At 33.0% G+C, this 24,473-nt stretch overlaps 1 protein-coding gene and 1 long non-coding RNA gene across 3 annotated transcripts in view; both read left to right on the top strand.

Annotated features, from left to right (window-relative positions):
* Positions 1-5,263, top strand: part of LOC115217984 (sorting nexin-27) — a 194,524-nt gene extending 189,261 nt beyond the window's left edge. For both annotated transcript variants that reach the window (XM_036507850.1, XM_029787721.2), the window contains 2 exons: positions 948-990; positions 4,002-5,263. In XM_036507850.1, the coding sequence (XP_036363743.1) occupies positions 948-950 (3 nt within the window). In that variant the 3' untranslated portion in view covers positions 951-990; positions 4,002-5,263. The remainder of the gene's footprint in view (positions 1-947; positions 991-4,001) is intronic.
* Positions 5,264-7,053: 1,790 nt separating this feature from the next.
* On the top strand, positions 7,054-14,792 carry LOC118765599. The gene is made up of 2 exons (XR_005001457.1): positions 7,054-7,325; positions 7,562-14,792. It is a non-coding gene; the product is annotated as an uncharacterized LOC118765599 (long non-coding RNA).
* Positions 14,793-24,473: the final 9,681 nt, after the last annotated feature.

Below are 24,473 nucleotides of genomic sequence, written 5' to 3'. Positions count from 1 at the left end.
TGTTGCATGGCCTATGTAAAATAGTAACCAAATTTCTCATAACCCTTTATACTGTAGAACACATATGTATCCACTCAAAATTTCAATACCCTGAACTGTGGAAAGTAATTTTATATACCAGTGTATCTTTTGTTGTGGATTGTCATGCTTGGAACTATTTTCTATTTAGATACATCAAGTTTATTGAAACAACTTGACTTGCAAAAAATTTTTGTTCTATTTTTGGTAGATATTTAGCATCATTACTGGAATCAGCATCATCATCTTCAGCATCATCATTATCATTTAACATCCATTTTCAATGCTGGCATGGGTTTAGACGGTTTGACTGGAACTGGTAAGCTAGAGAACTGTACCAGACTCCAGTCTGTTTTGACTTGGTTTCTAGGGTTGGTGCCCTTCCTAACACAAACCACTCCAGTGTACTGGCTGCCTTTTATGTGGCACCAGCACAGATGCCTTTAACATGTCATCGGCACAAGTGCCTTTAATGTGTCACCAGCATGGGTGCTTTCATTTAATATCACAGTTGAAGAGTTTAAAAATGCTTTACCATCTTCAAAAAGTTTATTTATGAAACCAATGATGAATTCAGTGTTAGAGACAGGATGTCGTCTGAAAATAATGTTGGTGATCAGAACCTAACTACTTTTAATCATAAGTCCACTCAGTATGAGTTGACATTGGGCTAAACAAGACCTTTTTTTAGTTAATCAGACAAGGAAGGTCAGGACTCAATAACATTTTTTTCTGGGCCTTCATAACAAGGGAGGAAGCTATCTCAAAACTTGAGACCTGGCTTGAATACGTTCAAAAGGCATCACACACTCAAGGGCCTTGTACGGTTTCTTTTTGTTACTCGACAGAAGTCTTCTGAACATGTATTTTACTTTAAGTATTTAAACCAACTGTTTAAAACTATAACCCATATATTTTTATCATTTCAGTGAAGATAGTGACAGAGTTATTGATGGACATTGAGTTGTTTTTGTAAGTAACTAATGTTTAATTGTTTTTTTATTGTTGTTGCTGGTTTTGGGGGGAAGGGGGTGTTTTTTTTATTTTTTTAAAAAATATTTTATTTTTTACTTGTTTCAGTCATTTTTGACTGCTGCCATGCTAGGGTACCCCACTGAAGAGTCTCAGTTGAACAAATCAAACTCGGGACTTTGCTACTTATTCTATCAGTCTCTCTTGCAGGGACGTAAACACAACACCAGTTGTCAAACAGTGTGCTTGTGTCTGTGGGCAGGGGGTGGAGTAGACAACCAAAGACACACACACACATACACACAAACATATACATAATATATATATGTATATATATGATGGGCTTCTTTCAGTTTCCATCTACCAAATCCACTCAAGGCTTTGGTCGGCCTGAGACTATACTAGAAGACACCCAAGTTGCCATGCAGTGGGACTGAACCGGGGACCATGTGGTTGAGAAGCAAGCTTTTTACCACAATATTTCTTCAAAAAGATTTAACCCATATAATTTAAATGGAACAAGACAATATATCTCATTTATTTATGCACACACCAGCAAGGGTGCATCTATGCAGTTGCTCAGTCTGCTGGAAATTGCACCCATATAGTAGTAGAGGTAGTTACCTTCATCTATCATGTGGTCTAACTCTGTAACCTGGCTCTTGAGTGGAGTGCCTCCTTCAGTAGAGTTGACATCTTTTGTAAACTCTTAGGCCAAGTCTCTAGTATGAGGAGAACCTATGACTCAGGGTTCAATCCTCCATTCCCCCTCTCCCATTTCTGCCTTCCTGCAGTCTCAGAAACCCTGCAATAAAATCATGAATGCTGTTGTTCTCGCGTTGACAAAATCATTAAAGAATATAATTATAAAGGATACATTAAATAATATATAGAGGCGTAGGAGTGGCTGTGTGGTAAGTAGCTTGCTTACGAACCACATGGTTCTGGGTTCATTCCCACTGCGTGGCACCTTGGGCAAGTGTCTTCTACTATAGCCTTGGGCCGACCAAAGCCTTGTGAGTGGATTTGGTAGATGGAAACTGAAAGAAGCCCGTCGTATATATGTGTGTGTGTGTGTATGTTTGTGTGTCTGTTTGTCCCCCCAACATCGATGCTGGTGTGCTTACATCCCCATAACTTAGCGGTTTGGCAAAAGAGACTGATAGAATAAGTACTAGGCTTACAAAGGATAAGTCTTGGGGTCGATTTGCTTGACTAAAGGCGATGCTCCAGCATGGCCACAGTCAAAATGACTGAAACAACTAAAAGAGTAAAAGAGAGTATGCACTGTACAAAAAGAGAGTATGCATCTATACATTATTTAAAATATCCTTTGAAAAACACAGGCTGACTGCTAAAACATCTTTAACCCTTCAGTATTCAGATGAATCTGTCAAGCTTAATGCTTATTTACTCACATCGTTTTGAATTAATCATGCATTATCCCATAGCTTTAAGATTTCAATGATATGATTGTTTATTTTTTGAATGACACTGTAGGATAGGTGTGAGAGGTCATATCTTGTCAGTTTGAGCATAAAATAGGTAAATTATTTGGGCTGGATATTCCCAGTTTAATTGCTAAAGAGTTAATCTTGTTTTACCTCATGGTTCTGAGATTTTGATGAGGTGATTGTTTATTTCCAGAATGAGATATTTGAATCCTCATAATTTACATTATTTATCTGTATGCCGCATTTCAATTAGTTCTTGCTCTGAATGTCATCAAGTATCAATTTTATGGATATATTATCACAAAATTCCAGCATGGATTCAATCTTCAAACTAGAAACTTTTCGTAGCTTCTAAACTAATGTTGTTATCACTAAAACCTTTGTTCCTGGTTTGAATATATTCTCTTCTCATGTAGTATATATCTCAAGAATAAGAAGTCTGATGATGGTCTGACTTTAAACTAGTCGAAATATAGTATAGCTGTATTATAAATATTCACTCTTATAAATAAAGTTACTAGTTTGAACAACAACTTGTATCAGACGTTTAGACTTTCACTTTTATCTCTTTGCTTATATATTTGTTTATGTTCCCATTATTATTCTTTTATACATTTCAGCCCTAAGGCTGTGGCCATGCTTGGGCATATATATTTGTTTATGCTCATACTAGACGTTTAGACATACATTTTTATACATTTTTATCTCTGATTATGTTAAACTAAAGGTGGTGTATTGTCAGAGTGTTCAGAGTGTTGGACAGAATGTTTCACAGTATTTGTTTCAATTCTCTGTGATCTGAGTTCAAATCCAGCCAGGTTCATCTTTAATAAAATAAAATATCAATCCAGTGCACTGTATTGGCAGATATTTTAGAGAGCTGTAAAAGATGCAATGCAATATCTGTTCTGGCTCTTGGCATTCTGAGTTCAAATCCATTTAATGTCAACTTTGTCCTTTATCCTTTCAAAGTTAATAAAAACAGATGGTGGCAGCAGCTGCTATTGTTGTACTTGCTCATCAGTTCCTGGCTTTGGGTAAAAGAATATACAAGAGGATCTGTTAATTATGATTTTATTCAACATACTCCCCTCTCAGATTTACACACTTATTGCAGTTGTCCTTCAGTTTTTCTAAGTTTTGTAAAAGACCTTGGAAGGACGGGCCTCCAACCAGGCTTTTTGTGATACCTTTAGAGCCAGGAACTTTCCAATACCCTGTGTATATCACTTTTTACTATGAGAAGAGTTCATTTGTCTTTTGCTGAACCTTTTACACTGTGTACAATACCTGATCAGAGGGAGAGAGAGTAGGAGAGTGGGGAGGATTAACCCCAACATTTGACTAGTTCTTTTTTCATTGACCCTAAAAAGAGGAAAATTCTAAGTTGACCTCAGTGGGCCGTGAACTCAATGCATAGAGAACTGTTATAACTACCATGAAGCATGGTAGTTACTCCAGACTTTACCATTCCTGCATATTTCCATCATTGTTTTATTGTATCAGTATATAAAAATTGATTTTAAAATTCTTACTCATTGATTTCTTTGCTTTCAGGTTGAACTAGATTCGAATGTCAGCTGATGAGGAAGAAAAAAAGTAGAAGTGACCACCACCAATGCCACCACAAAATATACATGTGTGTATGTATGTGTGTGTATATACATGTGTGTGTATATACATGAGTGTGTGCGTGTGTGTATGTATAAGTTGACATGTCAGCTGACCAACGCAGCCCGTTGCCTACAGTAAGCTGTCATATATTTTCAATGTCAATGTGCCACCATTTTTCCAACTTGTTGCTTGCTGGCATTGCTCAACTTCAACAGGGTTGTTGTTTATTACATCTGTACTTTTGGCTTTTTTTTAATCTTTTATTTCCCTTTGTTTTTTTTTTATATTTTTTATTTTCTTTCCAATTTTTAACATTATTTCAAATATATTTTGTTGGAACTATTCATCAAGATTCCTTTATTTCTTTCTATCCATATAATAAAGCAGCCCTTTATGTTCTTTCTTCTCATCTCTCTCTCTCTCTCAATAAATAAATATATATATATATATATATATATATACATACACACAGTTTTGTTTCTGTTCCCCATACCACTCCATCCTCAGACACCTTCCTTCTGCTTTATTCTTCCTCATTCAGGTTTTCACTTTGTTGTTCTTCCTCTCTCCATCTCCTTTTCTTCTTCTCTTCCTTGCCTGTCTCCCCCATTCCTCCTCCACTCACATCTAATACAACGTTTTTTTTTTTGTCTAGTCTCTTCTATTCAGCCAGGTCAGGTCAGGTCAGGTCTGATGGAACTCAGAATATATGGTTGGACTAACAAGTAGATAAAATTGTTCATTCCAGCCAACTGCACCAATTTTGTTTTTCTTCCATGCCTGACTGTTCGCATGTGTGAGCGTTTTGTATATGTGTATACATTTGTGTATATGAAGAGGAATCAAAATTTCTGATTAATACAGTCATGTAGATACTCTTCTGTGTTATGTAACACATAATTATATTATTGTATTGTCATATTGCATGGATGTTTACCATGCTACATATTGATAGATTGTAATATACACATATGTTATATACACACATATATATACGTATGTATGTATGTATTATTGGTTATGTCGTTTTTGTTGATTTTGTTGTAATCGATAATAATAATGATAATGAATTACAAATCATCTCAGTTGTTAAACTTGTTTATTCTGTTTCCTTCTACTCTTCCTTCCTCTTCTGATGCCATCCCAGCCCTGTGAGGTATTACCGTTATGTAAATTTGACTTGCAGACAGAAAGCAAAGAAAAAATAATAGATCAGGATGAAGCAGAATTGTGAGCGGTGGGGAGAGTGTGTGTGTGTGTGAGAGAGAGAGAGAGAGTGTGTGTGTGTGTGTGAGAGAGAGAGTGTGTGTGTGTGTGTGAGAGAGAGAGAGTGTGTGTGTGTGAAAGAGAGAGAGAGAGAGAGAGCATCAGAGAGAAAAGAACATCAGTTTCAAAATACCAAAGCACCATTAGACTCCTTCCATTCTTCTTCTGCTTCTTTCCTGTTAACAGTTTCCTATGGGTGATCACCATTGAGCCCACCTGCAAACCAGTGTACAATTTCATACATTTGTCTTGCTGTTCTTTCACCACTACTTTTGGCAAGCATGGTGAAGGGTATGCTCTCTGATGAGGTCAGAATATGACTGAAGTTTGTCTGGAGTTTTCCCTCATATTTTACAAGAGGAAAATGTTAATAAAAATAGTCAGACTTAAAGTAATTTTCTTCCATACATTATTATTTCTACTTAGTGATTTAAAGGTTTCCTGCATGAACTTTATTAACACTAACTTATCCATGTTATAATTTCTTGATTTTGTTCTGGATATGTTGTTTTAACTTCAGTGATTCCACTTTTTCTTAATTTCATCTCATTGACCTATAAATATTGATCACTAAGCAATAATTTGCAATAAATATATAAATATTGATTACTTTAGTAGTTTCCTTAGCCATCAAAACGAATTTTAATTTCATTAAAATCTAAACACATTCATTTATATAGCTATGTGTGTTTTAATTCTATTTAGTAATATGTCATGTTCTTTAATTTTTATAATCTAATGAATTTGAATTTAAGTAATCTTTTTGTTTGAGTAGTCCAATAAAAAATGTTTTCCTTGAATTTATTTTATTCTGTTACTTCTTCCAATTGTGCTGCTCACTACACTGTCTTGGGGTGGGGTTGCAATAACTTAAGAACTACAACTTAAACTCTGTCCATTCACCTAGTGTGAAAGAATGTGTTCAGTTTTGTGTCAAGAAATAGCAATCAGATTTCCTTCAAATTACACCCTATGGTTTATATTTATTATTATTATTATTTTTTTTTTTTTTTTGCTTTTGCTTTTTAAGGGGCCAAGGATAAGGGAGTTTTAGATAGACTCTGTCTGAAAAGAAGATGAGATAGAATAGTGGAATGTAATGAACAAGGCTCAAACACCTCTGATCATAGATCTTATTTTTCACTAATATCTGTGCAGACCTGGGTCAAATCAGTGGTTACATTGCATCAGTCATGGGTAAAGAGAATCCTGTGGGGCTTTTTGAATGGCATGCTTAAAATAATTACCTTGAATTTTTTTAGTAGTATGCCTCACCTGATGACAAGCACCCCACTTCTTGCAGAAGGTTGCTCATGCCTGCATTACAGCCATAACAATTTATAATGATGAGCAATTTCTGGTTAACAGGTGCAGGAGTGGCTGTGTGGTAAGTAGCTTGCTTACCAACCACATGGTTCTGGGTTCAGTCCCACTGCGTGGCACCTTGGGCAAGTGTCTTCTACTATCGCCTTGGGCCGACCAAAACCTTGTGAGTGGATTTGGAAGATGGAAACTGAAAGAAGCCTGTCATATGTGTTTGTCCCCCCAGCATTGCTTAACAACCGATGCTGGTGTGTTTACATCCCTGTAACTTAGCAGTTCGGCAAAAGAGACCGATAGAATAAGTACTAGGCTTACAAAGAATAAGTCCTAAGGTCGATTTGCTCGACTAAAGGCGGTGCTCCAGCATAGTCACAGTCAAATGACTGAAACAGGTAAAAGAGTAATATCATCTATTTTGTTTGTAATTTATTATTGAAACATTCAAGTAGAAAATACCAAAAACTGGAAAATATTGCTTGCACATAATTGTTGTTGTTATTTAGCTATGGGTCTGCAAGGATTAAGTAGACCTGTGCTCAAAAGTATTCATGCTATAACCATTCTTGGATTACATTATAACATGTTTCTGTTTCTCTCTCCAAGATGAAAGTGTGTAATTTGAAAGAGATTTGACTGACTTTCTGGCCGGTTGAATGACAATATAGAATTCCTTTGTTGGTTTTGTTTTTGTTTGTTTTTGTTTTTCCAGTTTCAGCTCTTGAGCTGTGGCCATGCTGGGGCACCGCCATTGTGGTGAAAGAGTACAGCAGGGATCACCACCCCCTGCCGGAGCCTCGTAGAGCTTTTAGGTGTTTTCGCTCAATAAACACACACAACGCCCGGTCTGAGAATCGAACCGCGATCCTGCGACCGCGAGTCGCTGCCTAACCACTAGGCCATTGCGCCTCCACTAGGTTTATGCACCAGTGCTTTTTTTTTTTTTTTTTTCTACCCCAGCATTGTTAAACAAAAGGCTTTTTGATTTGTTTGAGAATGTTCTAAAATTACTTTGAAACATCAATGTCAAGATGCTTGGTATAGTGACAGGGAGATATGTCTGTCTGGCAATGACGAAATTTTGTTACAGGTATTGCAATACAGACATTAAAATAGTTTACAGTTTTTTTCTTTGTGGGTTTTTCTTTGTTTTTTTTTTTTTAAATATTTATTTCATCATTATAGAAGATGAATTGATAAATTTGTTGTTTTTTAACTGATCTGAAGCATTCAAGCTATCACCATATTGTCTTTTATTCAAACATTATATATCTAGGACTAAAGACACTTCCTTTTTTTTTTTCTAAATAGTAGAGTGTGATTTGAGGGTATTTGGTTGCTTTTCTTCCAGATGAAATAACCACGTAGCGGCTCATTCACAAAGCTACACTTGCAAGCTGTGCTTTTTACAAATATTTATTTCATTATTCTTGTATGCAAATGGAATATATTGCATTGAAGAGTTATTTCAGCATGCTGTTTATTAAAAAGAGAAAAAAAAAAGTGCTTTGTTGTACTAATAAGCAGTTGCCTACAGAGATTGAATTACTTTCTCTTATGCATTTCTTTCTATGACAGCAATTGTATTGCTCCTGTATATGCTAATGTTTGTTGGGTCAGTATTTGCCCCAGGTCAGTGCCCAGTCATGCATATCTGTACCCATAACTTTTCTGTTTGTATCCATTCAGTCTTATTTTTCTTTTATTTTATTCAAGTAAGCTTAGCTGCTATTTCTAGCAGGTTGGGTAACAGGCTCATTTGGTTTGACCTTGATTCTAGTCATACTCTACAGTAATTCTATTATTATCACTAAACTATGTAACATATTTTACAAATGCCTATACAAATATTCTATGACAATTGTATTAATTTACTGACATATTTTGAAAGGAAATAGTTGCAGAAAAGCTTTGTTTGTTTCCTTCATACCCTTCCTTGAACTTCTATATATATAACAAACTGTTATACACACACACAATTATGCAAAGCAATGATGAAAAATAAACAAACTTTAGATTAGTTCAAATATATTTGGGGCATATTTCAACTTGTAAAGGCTTTTTCATTGCAAGTCTGCACAGGGCATTCTAAACTGACAATAATGTTCTCACACCTTTGTTACCTAAAGTAAGAATTTCTTCCCCATGGTTAGCTGTATTATAAAAGCCTTTTCATGTTGAAATATGTCCCAAATACATTTGAACTGACCTAAAGTTTACTTATGTATAAAATTCTTAAGCTGAACACTAAGAAGACCAGTCATACAATAAAGAGCTCAGTACATTACAATATAGTTTATAATATTTTTATCTATCATATGTTCTGTGGTGCCCACATTTCAAATGATGAAATTCTCTTCAGTGTTCCCTGAGAAGAACCATGAAGTATGAAACATTGGTAGTGACATAGGGTATATTTCATAAATATTTCAGTTTGTCGTTATTACTAACAATGTTTTACTAATAATGCCTAAGGCTTGTCTGAAGATGGGCTTGCTGGTTACTGTGAGGTATCAAACTTTCCAATTTGCTCAATAAATGGTATCTTTACAGACGTTTTGTGTTCTCTCTTTCAGGCAATAGTACGTAGTACATACCCTAATTACTCAGCAAAACTTCAAAGTTACTGTCAATCATTTCCTTGTAAAAATTAATGATATTCTATTTAGATGCATTGATGATCATTCAATTAATGTTTGACTGTTTCTTTTTATAACTTTGCATAAAAACAAATAAGCCTATAGATACACACACACACACACTCATACACACACACTCATACGCACACACAGAGAGGCACACGTGAGTGTCAACTTTAATGGTAGAATGTCATTTGTAAAATGAATTCTGGTTAAAAATGTTGATCTCTGTTAGTGTGAAACTTTAGGTGCCAGAAAGGCAACAAATATTCCATCAGAAAGAATTTTTCATCCACTTTCCTGGTGTTGAGTACTCATTCTCCCAGTTTGTTACTAGTATATATGTGATGTGCATGTATGTATACACACACACACACACATACGGAGGAATATCTTCTTTCTTGTAACCTAGGCATAGTTGTTGCTGAATGCTCTTCTGAAACAATTAGATGAGATATATAACTTTAATATTATTATTATTATTATTAAAATGGAGAAAATGGAAGTAGTGTTAGTGCTGTATCTAAATTGGGATGTCTTATTAATGGGTTGATGTTTCACCAAAGAAATATCTTTATTAATCTTTAAATTGTATGTGATTGATAGATTAGTAATGACAGAAGCATCAGTGTATATAGTGGAATATTTTAACATTTTATAATGAATTAACGAATAAAATTAAATGCTTTTGCCCCAGGTTTTTTGCCTGAATGAACTGACCTATTATAATTTTCTAAGGCATTCCAAAAAGGACCACTCTTCTCTATTTCAGGTATCTAGAACTGTATTATACTTTGTGTCTTTTCCATTTTTTTTATTATTCACTTTTTTTATTAAGATGGGTAAGATGTGATCTTAGGGAAATTCAACTACAAATTCTAGTCAGATGTACATAATGGAAGTGCAGTATAGAACTTTGGAAATAGGCTGAGCAAACATAAAAAAAAAAACAATTGCTTACAAGAGATATAACATAAGAAAGGTAACAGCTGGTATGTGTTGGGAATGAATGTGGTGATGTGTGGTGTGACAGAGGGAAAGAAAGAGGTTTATTTTTCAGCTTGTAAAAAGTGAGATTTACTAGGATTTATATAATGATACTATTGCTGTTTTGAATAATTGATTTGTTACTAACTTTGTTTAAGCTACATGGATCCCAGCATTTGCCACATCACCAAGCTAAACAGCTGGGCACATACACATTTTTTCATTTGGGTATAGATTGGGCTATTTGGTTCAGATGTTTGCTTAGCAGTCACATGGTTGCAGGTTCAGTCCCACTGCACAACACCTTGAGAGATGTGTCTTCACCAGAATTTTTAGTGAGTAGAATTTGGTTGGCAGAGTCTATGCAGAAGCCCATTTTATATATAATGTATATATGTATGTATGTGTGTGTTTGTGTGTGTGTGTGTTGACATATATTCACATGTAAGTGTATCTATATTTTGATTCAGTGTTTACTAACAATAAGAAATATTTTCTGACACATAAGAGTCAATCTTAGAATGCCTGTAAAAAGCTTCATAATATTTGGCAATCAAGTTATTTCAAAGTTAACTAGGCTGGTGCTCTTCAGGATTTAGAGAGGGAGAGAGAGACCATTTCTCTCTATATAACTAAAACCTGAACTATGATGAAAGATCTTCAAAATCACTTGGATGGTACATACACCTGACTTCTCATGAGTACAAGACCAAAGAGATTTGTGGACACATTCCACCAATCTCTACCATTGTTCCTCAAAGCAGGGTAGGCTTTGCTAGCCACTGTTGTCTTGCTAACCATTATGCTATGTAGGATGTCATATTTTAGAGACTTCACCCTTCTTTAATGTTAGAGACCCACCGCATGAAATGTAGGACCTAAATAGATATAAATTACATGCGATCTTCGTGATGCTTCCATAGTGTGACAGTTTTCATATAGCTTTACAGTTGAATGTAATCTTGGTATTTCGTACTTGAATTGTTTTTTAGTACTTTATTTTATCTTTCATAAAAAAAAAATTAATTGTAAATATAGCAATTCATTTGTGTAAGCAATAATAGAAAGATTAAAAAGCTATTTCCACTACGAATTATGTACTTCTGTTGTAAGTGTAAATGATTTTTGATTTTTTTTCTTTCATAATTTTTTTTTTTTTATTATTCCAGTGATATATTTAGTTATGAAATTATGAGTAAATACTTATTGTGTCTTTGACAAATTCTGTTTACATTTAAACTTAACAAATGACAGCCTTTAGAAAATGGAAAATTTGTTCCTTTCCTAGGAACTGAATTCATTAAAGTGAATGAAGAATGTTAGTGAACATATATGAAGGATTTTGTTACATAGTTTAACTATTGATTAACTGCAGCTAAATAATAGAAAACTGGGGTTTGTTGGAGTGGAGGGGTCTTTTTTCTTTATATCATAACAGCTTTATCATATGTTTATTTTGTTCCCAGTTATCTATCTATTTATAACACACACACACACATTATATATATAAAATGTACTAGTAGATGTATGGTTTACTGTTGAGTTTAGAGCTCCATGTAGATTATCATCATCCAATTTGCTTCCAGTATAGTGGTTTGGTAACTACTTAGTAGTATTACTAGTTATGATATACAGAGCAAATGTAGGAGGAATTACAATAAACACAAGTTTATATCATTTGTTTCTACATACTTAAAGCATCTTATTACACCTGGAATATCCAATGCAGAGTTCCAAAACTTTGAAACATTCATAGAAGCAAATGCTATAATTCTCCTTCAACCTGGACAAAAGTGAGGGTAGAGAAGTTGAATATGTTTTTTTCACTCTATCTTAAAACTTTGGCTAATTTTAAGGCTGTAAAATAAAATAATGTGATTCCTAAACTTTTTTTAGTCACAGAATACATCTGAGCAAATGAAATTGTTTTGGCACACATAGTATTAAAACAATTTAGTACTTTGTGTTAAAATATTTTTTAAAACTATATATATCATTGAAACTTATTAAGTATTTTTTTATTCAATATATGGGCTTAGTTTATGGTGGCAAGCTGGCAGAATCGTTGGTACACCAGGCGAAGTGTTTAGTGGCATTTGATCCATCTATACACTCTCAGGTCAACTTTGCCTTTCATCCTTCCAGGGTCAGTAAAATAGCACTGGTGTCATTGTAGTTGACTTAACCCCCTCCCCTGAAATTACTGGCTTGGTGCCAAAATTTGAAACCAATGTATAGACTTAGTTCTTAAGACATTTAGAATCTCACTTTCTAAAAATATAATTTTACTATTGGCATCATAATTTATGAACTTTGAAGAATATGAATTTTTTTTTTTTCTTTTCTTTGGAATAGTTTAACTGGAAGCAAGTAAAGTTATAGATAATAGTGTGGTAATTGGGCATTAAGAAATTTGGGGATAGAAAAATTTGAGGCTGCCATGGAACAGACCACCTGTCATGTTTACAGGAGATGTGGGTTCAAGTCCTGCTGGCAGCTTTATTTACATGCTATTATGAATAGCTTTATTTGTTTCAAGTTAACCATTCCAAAACAAGAATTTCATAAAATTGTTTTCATAACACACCTAGCTACCTTCTGAGGCATGCTCATGTACTGTGGCATACCATCTGGGGACTACTGTTGTATATTTATTACTTCAAAAGCTTAAAATACTACTTAGTTCTTCAAATGAAAACTTTACCTCTGTCTTTCAGTCATACTGATTATTCTACCCCTCTCTCTTCTTTATTTGCTATTGATACCTTTATTTTCAATATTTTCTATTGTTATCATATGTCTTTACTACTGTAAGGAATACAGAAACTGAAGCTTTACATCTTTTCTAGCTTTTCTGTTAGAAACAACTGTATCTCATGTCCTACTGACATTAGCTCATATTTTATTTCTTGAAAAGAAACTACAATTTCTTTCAAAATATTTTTTTTTTTAAGAAAAACCATTTAAAAATATTCCTGCAAAAAATGTTTTTATCTTTTCATTTTCTGGTGTGTGGTGCAAATCTATTTTATTAAAAACCTAATAAAAGAACAAAAGCGGTTGTGAATTATTTGAGACTTGTACTACTAATTGGATAGAAATACTTGGTTAAGTGGTCCAAGTAAAACGACAAAAAAAATTTAAAAAAAAGATATATATTATGAAATGAAGTTCTTATATTTCCCATAAAGTGTGAAGGATATTATTGCATGTAACGAAACAAATACTATTGCAGACATTTGCTTTTTCAAGAAAATTGATCATTTTATATAATCAAACATATTGAATAAAGATTTCAATTCTATTCTTTCTTAAGTGGAATTTGATATTTTACTTAATATTTTTCACTGACCTTGTATGTTTTTAAAGAAATTTCAAAAACATTTATCAGGAAAAAAAAAACATTGCATGCATTACCAGAATCTAAGACATCTGGTTAATTTCATATTGTTTTTTTTTATTTGTTACATATTATTATTATTATTATTATTATTATTATTATTATTATTATTGCAATCATTATCATCATTGTCATCTTTTGTCTTATGCAGTATGTTATAATTTCTACTGCATTTAAATTTTGTTTTTAATTTGATTTGCCACATGAATTATTGGTAATTAAGTTGTTGTTAATCTTGGATTGCTATTATTTTTTCCTGTGATAGTTGTTATATTGTTGGCTGCCCTCCTTTTGATAATCTTTGTAACAGATCTGTCTGTATTTGTGTGAGAGAGTGTACATATCTATATGTGTGTGTGTATATGTGTTTGAAGACATTGCTTAATGGGCACTGGGCTCATAATCACAAGATCATGGTTTCAATTCCTGGACTGGGCATCGCATGTGTTCTTGAACAAAACACTTCATTTCACCTTGCTCCAATCCACTCAACTACAAATTGGTAACCTTGCAATGGACTGGCATTCCATTCTGGGAGAATATTGACCTACCAACTTAACCAGCTGGGTGACATTATTCAAAAGCTATAACAATGCATGGAAACACATTGTGACCAATGGTGTATAACAGCAACCAATAGCCTGGTCAATGCAATAATATATATATATATATATATATATATATATATATGCTCATACACACACACACCTACACACACAGATAGATGGAATTGTTGCTAGCATTTGTATCATTGGAAGTCTTTTAGATATTTGGATTAAAATTTTAAAAGAAACAAAAAACTTAGACTGGACAATGCAAATCTCTTCAGGCTTGAGAAAACTAATTAAACTGGCTAATGTTATGGTATTTGGGGAGGATGGGAAAGGGGGAGGCTCATTATCTTTCAGATCTACTTGTCTCTTTCCTTCTTTTTCACTGAGAAATTTTTGTCATGAAGTTGGTTATGATTTCTTTTCTACTTAAAACCTGGTTCCATGTTTCATTTATGTAGTGCTGAGAGCAATAACTGAGTGTGTCTTATGGCAACATACACCTCTTTACTTTTTAAGCTTTAGTTTCATTGAAGTAAACCCTTTGTTCAGAGATTTTGTAATAACCAGACAGAAAAAAGAAAAAGGAAAAAATAAATGAACTATTTCATAAAATCTCTGCATACAGACGGCAACTGATTAAAACTCAATATCAACTGAAAGGTGCCAAACGTGTCAAAAAATTTACAATTTATTTCTTTCGTTTTACTGTAATGCTTGCTTTCAATCATCCAGATGGTATAAAGTGTTTCTAAATTGGGTTCATCTACATTGCACGTGTGATAAAGGACCTTTCTGACATTTGATTTCATGTCAAGAGAAATGTACTCAACATTAAAGGGTACAGTTGTACCAATAATTAAATAAAGCAGTGATTAGTATATATCTACAGGAATTGTTTCTCTCTCTTTAGTAATGTAACTCCTTATGCTTCCATTTTTTAAAACATTTATGTTTTTACATTATGTTGTATCATTATTATTGACTGAAAAGTTTTTGGTGAACAAATGTGTTAATAGAGATTGTATTAAGTAGACTATTGAATGAATTAGTATAAAGTAGTGAAAGTAAGGGAAGAATTTTTGTATTTATTCTAATGTTTTATTCTATGAAATATACTGTCCATGTTCTTTTTAATTATTTTTTGAATTAAGAATTTGGAATGATTTACTAAAACAATTGGACTTTTTCATTATTAATATGCTATTTGCTTCATATTTTAACCACTAACATTCAGATTACTTTGTCAAATGTAATGCTTGTTTATTCCTATTGTTTTCAATTAATCATGCATTATCTCATATCTTCAAGATTTTGATGATGTGATTTTTTTAATTTTTAGAATGACTTTGTAGAGTAGGTGTGATTGGCCAGATTTGGCCGATTTGAACATAAAACAGGTAACATTTGGGCTGGTATGGCCAGTTTAAATGCAAAATGGTTAATGAAAGATTTTTACTCATGATGAGAAATTTTAATTGAAATATAAACAATTCTACAAGAGACAGTCTTGGACAAGTGATTTTCAAAAAGCATTAAACCTTTATTTGCTGTATCAAATACTATTTATTATAATCATATATTAGATATTTTTTCATTCTTCAAATTATTATTTTTTTTTTTTAGTATTTCTAGTGCATTTATAACATAAAACTCATGTACAAGTATGTAAGTGTTGCTTATTAATAATATTTTTTAATTAAACTGAAGGAAACTAATTGGGTTTTTGAGGAAAAGCAGCAACAGTCTTCAGTTAGATGTGATTTATACACATTCGTGCATGCAAATTATATAAATATATTTTTATATAAATAAAATAAAAAATGAATTGAAGTCTAATGAAAACCAATATTTATTCAGAACAGAAAGACAAGCACTAATACATACACATTATATATACACACACATACATGCATGCACACACACACACATACTTAGTTGACAAACAAGTGTTTTAGTAAACTAGTAATTTATTATATTGAGTTCAATCTAAACAAAGTGTTGTTTTTATTAAGTAGGTAGTTGAACTTGATTTTAAATAGTAACAATGGAGTTCGCTATTTATATGTTCTGTTGCTTAACTCTTTTGTGATCATGTTCCTAATAGTGTGTGTGTGTGGATATATATATATATGTGTACACACCCGCGCATATATATATATATACATATATATATATATATATATATATTGTGGGTAAATCATAAATCTGAAAAAGAAGCCCACTCTAAGTTATAGAGCAGTATAGTATACAGATAAAGTTAGATAAAGCTGCACTTTTATCAAACTTTATCTATCTACATGTATATATATATAAGTATAAGAAAGTGAAAAGCACTCTCATGTAATGGTTTAATTTTGTTGCTATACATGTATAGACACACACATTTTCATGTTCCAGACATGCAGTCATGTTGTGTAATAGTTTCATTCCATAGCAATTCTAGATATACAGTTTAACCCTATAGATATACTTTACGATGTAGTGTTGATTGAATCAATGCCACTATGTAAATTAACATATCATTGTGTCAGCTTGGAATCATTTTGTATATGGCTATGATAAATATTTTTATATATTTTTTATCTCAACACACAACAACAAATAGATTTAAATAATTCCTTTAAAAAAATTTTGACAAAAAACTCTTGAAATTGTCTGCAATGACAATGCTTGATACCTGTGCTGCATAGGTAGAAACTTAGGATGTATCTAATCATCTTTGCTGGGTTTCATTCTAAAAGAAGTCTATATTTTGTGACCATATTCCAATGGAATACACTGTTTGTGTGTCTCAAGTAAATATTAAGATAATTAAAAATTTGGGTGAATTTGGGAATCAAACCAGGGTCTTTATAATTGCAAATGAAACATTCAGTCATGCTTGTATTCATGTATCAATACAACCAAAGTAGTTTCAGATATGATAATATCAGAAGTGTGAATCAAAAAAATATACTTTGATGTACTAAATACACAAAAGCTGTACTTTAAAAAGAAAAAAATTAAAATAAAAAAAGATAAAAAAAAACATGATATATCTCAGAATTGAAGCAAATATTTGGAATACCAAGTTATTTGTATTTAGGTTCATTTGTTTTTAAGTAATTTTTGTATATGCTTTAACATTTTCTGAAGTAGAGCTTATGTTTTCTAAACAAAAGACATATGATTGTTACTGTAGATGCATTATTATATAGCATAATAAGTGTTCTTGTAGGCTAATGTATAAAAAAATGTTTGCAGCATAATGATTTTTAATAAAAATTTCCTGCTATTTTTTGTGCATGTATGTATATCTATGTAAATGCCTGTGCAGATGTAAACACATGTATATGCATATACAAATATATGTGTGCTTGTAAATATATATGTATGCATGTATGTACATGCCTATATAAGTATGTAAGTATATATGAATGTATAATATATGTATATATACATATTACATGATTGGATTTATATATATGTGCATTATATATATACATTATTTGTATGTATGTGTATATATATATATATATATATATATTGGCAGTTGACTTTCATTTATATCCACTAGGCATGGCAAAAAACATTTCAATCACATCAGGCCGCTAACTTCAAATACATATATATTTAATATAACTTCAAGCAATTTGTGTGTGTGTAATATATATATACACTATGTATATATATATATATATATATATATATCTATTTACATATACATTCTATATATATATAATCTATATATTTACATGCTATATATGTATATAGTATTATATGTATATATACAATATATTTATGTGTACTATATATACATGCAATCTCTCTCTCTATATATATACAATATATGTATATATATATATATATATATATATATTATAAAGTCTATTATGTATATGTTGTGTATATATATATATATATATATATATATATATATTATAAAGTCTATTATGTATATGTTGTGTATATATATATATTATAATATGTGTGTGTGTATTTATATACATAGTCTATTACGTGTGTGTGTGCACACATATATGTGTATTATATATATGTGCGTGTGTGTATATATATATAGATGTATAAATAACTAACAGTATAACCCGGCTTTGCCCTGGATTAAGTTAGGATTATCAAGCTAATTAAGTTCTTTATTTCAAACCAAACTAAGTAACATTGATGCCAAATTTGCATGAAATCCGTTGAAATTGGTTATATTATATATATATATATATATAGGCAACACACACATACGTACATACACCTATTGCATACATGTCTTTTGTACGCATACATGTTCATGTGTGTGTGTTGCCCATATATCAACAAAACAGTTGTTTTCCTCAATGGAAAAAAACAACAAAAGTCTTAATAAAAACTTACTCGTCATTAGAAGGGGACTTAACTCCTGTTTGCAAACAATGGTGATTTCTCTGACTTGAAAATTGTTATAGGTTTTGATTGAAAATTTATTTTTACTGCTATTCACTGGTGCGTCTGGTAAAAATAAGTTGACAAAAATACAGCTAGTTCATGATAAATGTCCTCCTAAAATTGGAGCGACCTGCGCGCTAATTTGTGGACATGCATAAATTACATTCACATACACACAAACACACACATCCTGCCTTTTATATATACAGATATGTATGTATATATATATATTATATATAATGTAGGTTTGTGTGTGTATATATATGAGGGGAAGTAAAAAATTGTCTGCACTTTTGCCATAACATATCTTTATTATTGTCACACTACCTTCTGCACATGTGTGCTTATAGTTAGTACTATATTGTGGTTACGTATTTGAAGTTTGGGCCTGATTGCACTATTTTTCTACTAGCTTTAGAGTGTGAGCATGGCTGTTCCACTAGCCATGCACACCAAATAGAACGAAGAGCAGTGATCTGAGAGATGGTAACGGTGAACTGGTTTACCATTCCCATCTTTTGAGTTTTCTGAATCTTCTCATCATTGGTGGAGGTTGACAAGTGTCCTGCTCCCTCGTCATGCATCACACTTGTCTGGCTACTTCTTCATGATCCACTCATACACATTCTGCCTCTGATGAATTTCAGCATGTGACACACCTTCTGACCACAGAAATCAGACCACTGCTCTTTCATCAACATAGCTAGTGGAGCAGCTATACTTACACTCTAAAGCCAGAAACAAAAATGGTGTGATCAGGCTCAGACTTTAATCACATGACCACGATAGTACCAACTATAAGTATGCAGGTACAGAAGGTAATGTATGCGCATGTATATATACATAGATATAAATATATATATACACACATAAAAGTACATACACACACACACATATATATATATATGTACACATTTACTCGTGTGTGTGTATATATATATATATATATATATATATATATATATATATATACATGATACTGTAGACCAACAATCAGATTCTGTAGATTCTGGGTTTCTTTTAGTTAATCTATTTTCACCTTAAATGTTTCATTGTGCTGTGCTTGCTTGTGTCTTGTTTAATATGATATCGTGTTATTTAAGGATGCATATAAAGTACATGGAAAACACATGTGCTGAAGTTCGTGAGCGTTTTTGCCAATGTAGGTCAAGTTTAAAATTTAGCAATATATATACACACACACACATATATATATATATATATAGACATATATATGTTTGTGTATATATATTTTAAAATGTTTCAGCTTCAAAGTTGTGGGCATGCTTGAGCACCACCATTGACTGAGCTACATCATTAATTCAAATGTATGTGTGTATATATATATATTATATATAATGTAGGTTGTGTGTGTATATATATGAGGGGAAGTAAAAAATTGTCTGCACTTTTGCCATAACATATCTTTATTATTGTCACACTACCTTCTGCACATGTGTGCTTATAGTTAGTACTATATTGTGGTTACGTATTTGAAGTTTGGGCCTGATTGCACTATTTTTCTTACTAGCTTTAGAGTGTGAGCATGGCTGTTCCACTAGCCATGCACACCAAAATAGAACGAAGAGCAGTGATCTGAGAGATGGTAACGGTGAACTGGTTTACCATTCCCATCTTTTGAGTTTTCTGAATCTTCTCATCATTGGTGGAGGTTGACAAGTGTCCTGCTCCCTCGTCATGCATCACACTTGTCTGGCTACTTCTTCATGATCCACTCATACACATTTCTGCCTCTGATGAATTTCAGCATGTGACACACCTTCTGACCACAGAAATCAGACCACTGCTCTTTCATCAACATAGCTAGTGGAGCAGCTATACTTACACTCTAAAGCCAGAAACAAAAATGGTGTGATCAGGCTCAGACTTTAATCACATGACCACGATAGTACCAACTATAAGTATGCAGGTACAGAAGGTAATGTATGCGCATGTATATATACATAGATATAAATATATATATACACACATAAAAGTACATACACACACACACATATATATATATATGTACACATTTACTCGTGTGTGTGTATATATATATATATATATATATATATATATATATATACATGATACTGTAGACCAACAATCAGATTCTGTAGATTCTGGGTTTCTTTTAGTTAATCTATTTTCACCTTAAATGGTTTCATTGTGCTGTGCTTGCTTGTGTCTTGTTTAATATGATATCGTGTTATTTAAGGAATGCATATAAAGTACATGGAAAACACATGTGCTGAAGTTCGTGAGCGTTTTTGCCAATGTAGGTCAAGTTTAAAATTTAGCAATATATATACACACACACATATATATATATATATATATAGACATATATATGTTTGTGTATATATATTTTAAAATGTTTCAGCTTCAAAGTTGTGGGCATGCTTGAGCACCACCATTGACTGAGCTACATCATTAATTCAAATGTATGTGTGTATATATATATATATATATTATATATATATATACACACATATATATATATGTAGATATATATGCATTATATATATATATATACACACATATATATATGTAGATATATATGCATTATATATATATATATATATATATATATAATATGGATATATATATGCATTATATATATATATAAATATTGATATATATATGCATTATATATATATAAATATGGATATATATGTGTGTATATATATGAATATATGTATGTATATTTATGTATGTGTATATATTTAAGTATATATATATGTGTGTGTGTGTGTGTGTATATCTACTACATATGTGGGCAATTCTGTCTGTGGGTGTGTTTGTGGAGTTGTTAGCCAACTCCTCCATCGTGTTATCGATTTTGATGAAATTTGATATATGAGTAGAATTCATGTTTAGAAACTTGTGTCATACTCAGGTTGAAAAAAAAATCGATAATAGGGCCCCTGGAAGGGATCCTTATATGTAACTAATACAGGCATCCAGCAACAGGACCTCCGTAATGCCATGATGGACCGCGAAGTCTGGCATAGCATGGTAAATTACATTGTCTCGACCACGGTCAAACAATGATGATGATGAATACATTTTATTTTAACAGCCAATGGAAATAACCTCTTCATTTTTCTATATTATTTGGTATAAATCAAATTGAGTATGTTAGAGTTATTTTCACAATTTATCCAGTACAACCCATAAACAAGTAAATAGCATGTTCCCAAACAATAGATCCACTTATTTCGGTTAGTGACTTATTCACGAATATACCATGAATGACAATGCCTTTCATGATCCTGTTTACATGTAGGAATACCTTCTTAAAATCTATCTGTACATCTTGAAAATGGCCAGCGTGTATATTTCATAGAAGACAATGCTCGACATGTTCTGAATCCATGAGAAACCACTTTGACAGCTTTCTTCAAATTATGCCAATGTGACGTTTGCCCGAACACTGTTATATATAGAGATCCATGTGTACTATACCTGGGTACACAATAGATGAAACAGATGCAAGCAAGGAACATGCATTGAGGGCGGGAAAGAAGATGCTGTCTTCAGAAGTGGGGGGCAATCGGGTGGGTATACACTGTGCTCCCTAATTAGCAAGTGTGCTTCTTTTTGCATCTACTGCTACCTACAGTCAGAGGTCCTACATCATTCAAAGACTTTTGAAGACACAATGGGAAGTCTGCACGACCTACAGAGAAGCCTGTGCCAAACATGGACTACTTGAGGATGATGCTCACTGGGACCAGACTCTGGAGGAGGCAGCAGTCAGCACAGCACTAAGTCAACTGCGCCAGCTATTTTCTATCATGTTCATGATGTGACTTGCGTGAACCTCACAAGCTTTGGGCAATCCACAAAACCAGCATGGCAAAGGACATCTAGAAAAGATTCAAAGGCAAACGTCAGTGGAAATTGCCATGTTCAGTAATGCCATTTACAATGTGACATTACTTGACCTGCACACCCGATTGCAAGCTATGGGAGGTCAAGGAAAATCCACATGTGGTTATTACATAACTGACTTAACAATTTGGGTATTCATAACTAATTGGAAATTCCTAAAAACAAGATCCTCTAAAATACACAAAAATCGGTTTAAGGGCTACATACTTTGTATTATTGTTATTGGATTAGTGAAATAATTATGAGAACGGAACCAAGGGATAAACCCTGGTTTTCCAGGAATTACCAGGTACGTCAGCTACTGTATATATATATATATATATATATATATATGCTGGTATAAAATACACAGCTATATTTTGAGATTGCTAGTGTTAACAATACTTGCAAATAAAATACAGACTCGAGTTTTAGTGCTATATTCCGTTTAATGTCTCAATGGAGGCAATGCAAGAGGAACATAATTAATAGCCACACTCAAAATCAAATCTATACATATATTCTTCTACATTTATAAAACAGATATAAAAATTACAAATACATAAATATAAAAATACATATAAATAGATAAATATCAATGGGATACATAAAACAGAATTTTGGATTTAAAAGTTATAATACATTGGTGTAATAAAAAATTGAGATGTATATTATTAAGCGGTAAATGTTTGTATATATATCTATATATATATAGATATATTTGTATATCTATCTATATATGTATATAAATATAAATACATATATATACATGTATATATATGTATATAAATATATATACACGTATGTATATATATGTATATGTGCATATCTATCTATCTAATTATATATGTATATATAAAATACAAAATGGGACAAGAATGCAAAACATCCAGACAACTAGGTGATACAAAAAGGGGACAAGACATCCAGAAAGACGATACAAAGGAAACAAGGACGGGTCATTTGAAGTTTTCTATCTTCAGTCAAGAACCAGATTATCCTTGCAGTTTCGAATGTTTATATATGTTAAATGTTTTAATTATATATGTGTGTGTGTGTATATATATATATATATATATACATGTGTATATATATTTCTGACACCTCAGTCACCTTTCTTGACTTTCAGTCAGACTTCATGACTCCACTCTCACCACCTCCATCCACTACAAACACACAGACTCACATTGATACCTCAACTCCTACTCCCACCCTAAACACACCAAGCTCTCCATCCCATATTCCCAATTCCTCCATCTACGCAGGCTCTGCAGTGACAACCATGACTTTGAGACTAAGTCTCAACTCATAGCTCATCACTTCACCCTACATCAATATCTCCTCACCATTATCCACATCTCCCATGCCAGGGCACATTCTATGGACCATGCAGCTGCTCTCTCCCCCACACTCACCCTGCTGTCACAAGTCCCCCATTTCCCCTCACCTACCACCCCACCACCCTACCTCTCCAATGCACCATTCTCAGCTTTTCGGCACCTCCCGTCCGACCCCTCCACTTCGCACATCTTCCCTAACCAACCCTTCCCCTCCTTCAAATGAGACCTCTTGGTCCACAGCTTCTTCCCTAACCCAACCTCTCAACCCAGCTTGTACCTCTGCTGCCACACTTGCCCATACCTCTTCGACACCACCCTCCTCACAGGCACCCATCATCAACCCTATCATATCACTGACTCCTTCACCTGCACTTCTAGCAACGTCATCTACTGCATCTCCTGCTCTTTCTGTCCTTCTCTATACATCAGTCAAACAGGACACTGCTTGGCTGACTGGTTTGCAGAATACCTCCGAGACTTCAGACTGGCAATGACAACTCAGTGTCATGCCATTTCTGCTCTACCGGTCACTCTTTACAACACCTGTCTGTGTTTGGATTGCCCTTGCACAGGAGCCACCCAGACTCCCATCTTCGATGTGAGCAGGGATTAAT

This window comes from Octopus sinensis, linkage group LG12, assembly GCF_006345805.1.
Source record: "Octopus sinensis linkage group LG12, ASM634580v1, whole genome shotgun sequence".
Classification (NCBI taxonomy): Eukaryota; Metazoa; Mollusca; class Cephalopoda; order Octopoda; family Octopodidae; genus Octopus; species Octopus sinensis.
The sequence above is the reverse complement of the archived record's forward strand: the minus strand, read 5'-3'. Positions and strand labels throughout refer to the sequence as shown.